General features: G+C 45.0%; 1 protein-coding gene across 1 annotated transcript; it reads left to right on the top strand.

Annotated features, from left to right (window-relative positions):
- Window positions 1-353: 353 nt before the first annotated feature.
- Window positions 354-6817, top strand: LOC139413542 (fibroleukin). The gene is made up of 6 exons (XM_071161041.1): window positions 354-2521; window positions 3347-3542; window positions 3956-4033; window positions 4221-4333; window positions 4861-5123; window positions 5959-6817. Exons 1-6 carry the CDS (start codon window positions 2252-2254, stop codon window positions 6287-6289), a joined length of 1251 nt encoding a protein of 416 aa, XP_071017142.1. The 5' UTR covers window positions 354-2251; the 3' UTR covers window positions 6290-6817.
- Window positions 6818-7243: the final 426 nt, after the last annotated feature.

The raw sequence follows: 7243 nt of genomic DNA, 5'->3' as shown, positions 1-7243 counted from the left end.
TGTATCTATTGTCTGTAGCTGAATGATTTGTATAATGAATCTCATAAGTCAAATACACAATTATATTCAATCAAGGCTCCATAATAGAACTCTGTGATTCTAACTCAAGGTTCTGTTCTGTGTCTGTTTTTTATATATCTAGAATGCAGCTGCTCAGCCCTGTACTTCATCATCAAAGTGCTGTTGTGTCCAATCTTACCCGGATATTTTCTGAGATTCTGAACTCCCTGAAGACATTCAGTCCTCCATGCTTGTCTGTGCATTCAAAGAAGGGACACTGGGACAGGGATGATGGACTGCTCTCCATTCCTGACTGACTGAACACGTACTGGGGGGGGGGGGGGGGGGCAGACTGTGTGTCCGTGGGTGTGTATTCTGTTGATGCGTCCATTTGGCACATCCTAATGAGCAGTGGTGGGAAAAGTACCCAATTGCCATACTTGAGTAAAAGTATAGATACCTTAATAGAAAGTTACTCAAGTAAAAGTGGAAGTTTTTCCTTGAAGTACTTCTTGAGTAAATGTCAAAAAGTATTTGGTTCTAAGTATCAAAAGTAAATGTATAAATAATTTCAAATCACTTATATTTTAAGCAAAAGTACGTACAGCCAGGGGCACACTCCAAAACTCAGACATATTTTACAAAAGATGCATTTGTGTTTAGTGAGTCTGCCAGGTCAGAGGCAGTAGGGATGACCAGGGATGTTCTCTTGATAAGTGTGTGAGTTGGACAATTTTCCTGTCCTGCTAAGCATTCAAAATGCAACGAGCACTTTTGGGTTTCGGAAAATGTAAGGAATAAAAAGTACATTATTTTCTTTAGGAATGTAGTGAAGTAAAGGTAAAAGTTTCCCAAAATATAAATAGTAAAGTAAAGTACAGATACTCCCAAAAACGACTTAAGTAGTACTTTAAAGTATTTTTTACTTTAGTACTTTACACCACTGCTAATGAGTCGGGATGGCCCTAGTGTTAATGGAAGAATTCCTGACTGCTCTACACTATTGAGTGCCTAGTCTTTAAGACCTGGTAGGAACTCAGTTGGTAAACACGTCCAGCAATAAACTAAAGGTATGGGGGGAGGATATACAAGAGAGGAAGAAAAGATTTGGCCTCTTGGAGGAAAAGCGTCTCAAATATACACATACACATTTTTCACACATACACACGTTAACAGGGGAGAGTTAAAGGCAGGCACTGACTGTCAGAGGGAGAGAGAGAGGGAGAGAGAGAGAGAGAGAGAGAGAGAGAGAGAGAGAGAGAGAGAGAGAGAGAGAGAGAGAGAGAGAGAGAGAGAGAGAGAGAGAGAGAGAGGTAGGTAGGAGGGGGAGGAATATGTGACTTGAGCATGTGTGTGAGATAAGAGACAAATGGAGAGGCGAGTAAAAATCCAGTCTACTGAAAATGTCTGTTCATTTGAGATAGGGATGCAACTCTACAACAAGCTCCTCGAACACTCCTCTGATTTCTGTGTCCATAAACTGTGGGAGAGAGGGAGAGTGAGAGAGGGAGAGGGAGAGAGAGGGAGAGAGAGTCAGAGAGAGAGAGGGAGAGAGAAAGAGAGAGAGTCAGAGAGGGAGAGAGAGAGAGAGTCAGAGAGAGAGAGAGAGAGAGAGAGGGGATTGGTCAAGGAGATGGATGGATTGTGTGTGACCATGTGTCTGTGCGTGTGTGTGTGTGTGTGTGTGTGTGAGAATCAGGAGGTGTGTGCGTTAGTGCGTGCCAGACAGCAAAGAGAGGCGCAGTTATCTAGGATTTTGAGCCAAAAGAACCTCACTAACAGAAAGAGAGAGAGAAAGAGAAACAGAGGGAGAGAGAAAAAATAGGAAGAGAAGTCGAGAGGATGAAATTGGTATATAGATAGATAGAAAGAGACATACACAGAGATCGGGATTACAGTAAGATTAGATTAAAAAAAGAGATAGACATGGAGAGACAGAAAAAGATGAAGTTCACACAGAAATAGAAGAAGGTTATATGGGCAGAGAGTGGAGGGACACCATCCAAGGCTTCAAACAAAGCATCAAGCCGACAGACTCAGGAGTGGAGTAGAAACCCATCAAGTACAAAAAAACAATTTTTAAAGGACAAGTGGCACCAAAGAGGTGTGGGCACCCAAATCCAAGAGGCTGGCAAGGCGGAACTGCTTTAAGGTGAAAACCGGTGTCGGGAGGCACAGTAAACGACGAAACTCAGAGGTGTCTGAGAGACTGAATTCTGCCAGCTTTTCAAATTCTTTTAGGAGTTTTCCCATGATTCTACTGGGCTCAATCGGCGTGGTCCCACTGCTGCTGTCCCTGTGTGTGGGGGCCGTGTTGTCCCTCCCAGACGCAGACCCAGTCTGTCCCCACCCCCCTTGCAGGGACAGTTTGGTGGCCGCTCCGCCTGCGAGGATAGGGTCAGGGGGGTGTGAGGGGAGCCCTGGGACAGCGGGCTGCAGGGTGGTGGTTGCCCCCCTGGCTGGCTCCGACCCCCCTCTGAGGGAGGAACACAGACAAGAAGTCCGACAGGTCCAGCCCGAGGTGAGTGACATCACCAGGTCAATCTGAGGTCATTTCCTGTGCTTTTCCCAGTAGAATGAGTGAGGTATTGATATAACGGACTCAGGTATTGTACACACCAAACAATGAGTATTCTGAGCTGGGTGGCACAGAGGAAGGCCTGGACAATGTTTGCTCGGTAGGGGTGATTAGATAATGCTGGTGCAGAGTCTCTGAGTCTGACACACCATGTCCCTCTGGTTTGTGTGGCAGGGGTGTAAAGTTTAGGCCGCTGAAACAGTGACTATGGACATAACGTCACTCAGCCAATTGAAATGGAATTGAGCCCAACTCTGTAGCATAGTGGCATAGACACCCACTGGGTACACATTGGTTGAATCAACGTTTCCACATAATTTAAATGAAATTATGTTGAACCAACGTGAAATAGATGTTGAATTGACGTCTGTGCCCAGTGGGTAGTATCTGGTGTCGTAAGCATTAGTGTCAGTGGTATAGTATGTGGAGAGCGGGCAACAGGTCCCTACTCTGGGGATTAGGGGCACTCTTCACTTGGCACCACTTGACAGATGCTTTCCAGAGATAACAATCAAAGTGGGAGTAAAATTAGGCTTGGGTTTATAAATGTCCTCATCATATGGCTTTGCTGAGCTCATGCAATGACAGGTGTTCCACTGACATGGCTAGGAGGGATGTAAGCGTGACTGAGTGATTGAGTCTGTGGCAGTCATCTACTTTGCATGCCTTAGTGTCGGTTTGTGTTTGTGTGATGTGACTGTAAATGCTGGTACATGCATGTGTGTGTGTGTCATGTCATGACTGTAATGCTGTGTGTGGTCTCTGCAGGCAGGGGATGTGTCGGAGCGTCTGTTCCAGTTGCAGCGATGTATGCATTCCTTCCAGGAGCCGGGGGCCCCCAGGGGCCAGGCAGGCCAGGGAGGGGACACGCTGGGGGCCATTCTGGCTCTGATGGCTGCAGTGCTGACAGAGTGTGACCTTCACTGTCACAGCCAGGCCCTCAGGGCTATGGCCAGACGACTGGGTGAGGAGCATGGCGAACACACACACACATACACACACACAGATGCACACCTTGTTACTACCTATCTTCTCTCTTTCTGTGTATCCTCCTGTTCATTCTCTTGAACCCTCTCCACACAATGACGGTGTATCTCCTATCTCTTAAGAGGGCCACACACACTCACAGTTAACAAAGTCGTAGTGAGGCCTGGTCTGTGTCGGTCAGAGGTGAGTGCACAGGAATGCAAGGCTCTGTGTGGGATGAGTAAGGCAGATAGATAGTTCACTGGTATCTCACAACCCAGTGCACAACTCTTTAACCTTCACAAAACCACCATATAACTTCTACAACAGATCAGAAGATAACTGCTATATGTAACTACAGTGGGATGAGTCCTCAATCTCACACAACCTCTTCTTGTTTTATGTGTTTAGAGGGGGCAGCGGTTGGGAGAGAGGGAGAGAAAGACTTGCTACTACTATTGAGAAGCATCACACAACACCCTCCAACAGGTGAGAGCAGTGTGTGTGTGTGTGTGTGTGTGTGTGTGTGTGTGTGTGTGTGTGTGTGTGTGTGTGTGTGTGTGTGTGTGTGTGTGTGTGTGTGTGTGTGTGTGTGTGTGTGTTTACTTGAGTGCTTGTGTGCGCATGTGCGTACAAAATATACAGATGTAAGAGCGCAAGTGTGTGTGTGTTGCAGTTGCCCCCTCAGTGAGGCTGCATCCTCAGGACTGTGCTGAGATCTATCGTTTGGGGATCCGAGAGAACGGAATCTACACCATCCAGCCTGACCCACACAGACCTGCAGTCGAGGTACCACATAATACTTACACACACAAAATGCAAACAACCTGTTTGCTGTATGTGTGTTATGCACCATCTGTAGAGCTTGGAGGGGAACATGCAGCGAGAAAAAACAGACAAGGAGGGAGCTAATGTTACAGATTACAGTAAAGCAGCCTTGTTTGTGCAAGCCAGAACGGCTCGCAGGAGCCCAAGGCAGCTTGATGTACAAGTACACCCTCTGGACAGGATGCTAGTCTATCACAGGGCCTTACCCCAAATATATCTCCTTACTGCTGAGTGCTAAGCAGAGATGCACCGTGTTCCATTTTTACAATCTTTGGTATGACTCGGCTGGGGATGGAACTCCTAACCTTCCAATCTCATGGCGGACACTCAAACCACAAGGCCACTGATTACAGAAAAATGTCTCAATGCGTTACATACTGTATCTCAATAATCACCCCGTATATTCTCTCTACTATTGGCAATGGTCAGGGAAACGTCATCATTATTGTGTCGGATGTCCAAGAGTTGTTACCTTTGCCCCTCCCCAGGCAGAGTGTGACATGGAGACGGCAGGCGGAGGGTGGACGATGTTCCAGCGTCGGAGAGATGGCTCGGTGGACTTCAATCGGACGTGGCAGGAGTATCGCGAGGGTTTTGGTTCCCCACAGGGAGAACACTGGCTGGGGAACGCAGCGCTGCATGCTCTCACCAACACTGGTCAACACCTACTGCGTATTCAACTGGAGGACTGGCACCAGCAGAAACGCCAAGCCACCTACAACACCTTTAGAGTGGCAACAGAGACACAGAAGTAATGGAAACACAGATAGATAGGCAGACTAAGATGTACAGTGTATATTATGCACAAATTAAATAAATTGTTTAACTCAAAATCAAAGATGACCAAATATATATATATATATATATATATATATATATATATATTTTTTTTTTTACAAAAGTGGGATAATGTCAAGATCAGTTCAGGTCCCACGGCATCTGAATGTGAGGATAGGCACAGCCTGAAATTAGACAGTGCCTATCTTTAATGCATGTATCTGGATCTACACAACTGATGGAGTATGACGTGGACTCATCTCAACATAAGACCTCTTTGGAAGTCAGTAAACATCTGACAAACTTTGATTTTGGAGTGAACATATCTTTTTAACATAAAATAAACTAATACACTCATGGTGTTATGCTGTGTTCATAACCAAGTGGGAATGTGGCAATTTCCAGTTGTGAAGTAATAAATATGAGTTGGATGCATTCACATGCTTTGAACTCATTGAGATTGGCTAATGGTAAACAAGTTGCGGCAACTATCAACTAAAAGTACAGCCGTCGTGCTCGCAAACAAATTCTATTGTTCAAAAACACTTTTAATAGATAGCTTTTTATAAATTGTATTTTGTTGTTGGATGTAACTTCCGAAAATGCTGTTATTGAGGTAATTTCCTTAGTAGGTGACATCAGAGGTCAGTATGTGGGAGAAGACAGAGATCAGGGATGATAGACGAGTGTCCCACTAGTAATTACCAGTTGGAGGGGCGTTCAAGTGTATTTTCCTAGTCGTGTGTGGTAAATACCACCTTCTCACTTGGTTATGAACGCTGAGTAAATGTTGTCGCTCCTTCTCCCAGGTACCGTCTGACAGCACGGGAGTACTCTGGTGACGCGGGAAATGCCCTGAGCTACAGCAAACGCTACAACCACGACGGCCGAGCGTTCAGCACCAACGACCGTGATCATGACCGCTACACCTCGGGGAACTGTGCGCAGTACTACGGTGCGGGCTGGTGGTTCGATGCCTGCCTAGCGGCTAACCTGAATGGACGGTACTACCACGGGCGCTACAGCGGGCTGACCAACGGCATTTACTGGGGCACCTGGTACATCCTGACAGACAGCCGCAGTGGAGAGCGCTACTCCTTTAAGAGTGTGGAGATGAAGACACGCCCACGCAACTTCTAATAATGAATGACTGGGGAGCAGATTGAAATGGGACAGTTAATGTGAAGTAGCAATCTATAAAATGTAGGCCTACTACATACTCTGAGTCAGGTTCTGTATATATAAATCTAGCCTGGTCCCAGATCTGTTTGTTATGTGCTCCAGCCAGGGAAACGCTCATCTGGTTGCAGAGTGTGTGAAGGTTATTGTTAACCAGCTGATGACTGGATGTTTGATTCACTGGATGATGTTGGGATAGTGAGAGCCACTAAATCACTTCTTCCAGGTGTAAATATAGTGCTAAATGGAAAAGTGGTTAGATGTCTCTGTCCTTATTTATAATTCAAGTATGTATTGAAGAAGTTGAATTACACCATTAACCAGCAGAATATGTGATCATAAAGGCTCATGGGTTCCTCACCCCTGCTTCATTTGTATTATCCATCATTCAAGCCATGTACTTTGCCACCCGCATCTTTTTGTAGTTGTGATGTTTAAACGGCAGTAAAGTTTTCAGACAGTATGTTACGCAAATCTTTCCACAAATTTGAAATATAGAAATGTACATTGACAATCATGGCTTTAGTATAGAGAAATTATTATTGAAATACATTTCTATAACATTTGTAACCACTGACTTGAGTTATTGTGTCTCTGAATATGGTTTACCAGTATTATTTTGGGTAAATAAGATATGTCAACATATAAAACACAAAAGATGAACAGATTCTGCCTGAAAATCAGTTTGAAGTTATGTAAGAAAGGTACTTGACATCCAGGTGTCCTGTTAGGTCTACACGTATCACATTCTACACAGGTTTAATTCAATCACCCAAACAAGCATATTCATTTCATCCATCTGATAATCTCTTATGGTGTCCATATTAGGAATGCCTCAGTCTCAGCAGGAGTTGTTAATAGATCCAAACCAGGGAGAATTAGCTGACCAGGAACCTAAGTAAAGACCCTTCACCC

The sequence above is a fragment of the Oncorhynchus clarkii genome, chromosome 7, assembly GCF_045791955.1.
Source record: "Oncorhynchus clarkii lewisi isolate Uvic-CL-2024 chromosome 7, UVic_Ocla_1.0, whole genome shotgun sequence".
Lineage (NCBI taxonomy): Eukaryota > Metazoa > Chordata > Actinopteri > Salmoniformes > Salmonidae > Oncorhynchus > Oncorhynchus clarkii.
This window is presented reverse-complemented; position numbering and strand designations above follow the sequence as displayed.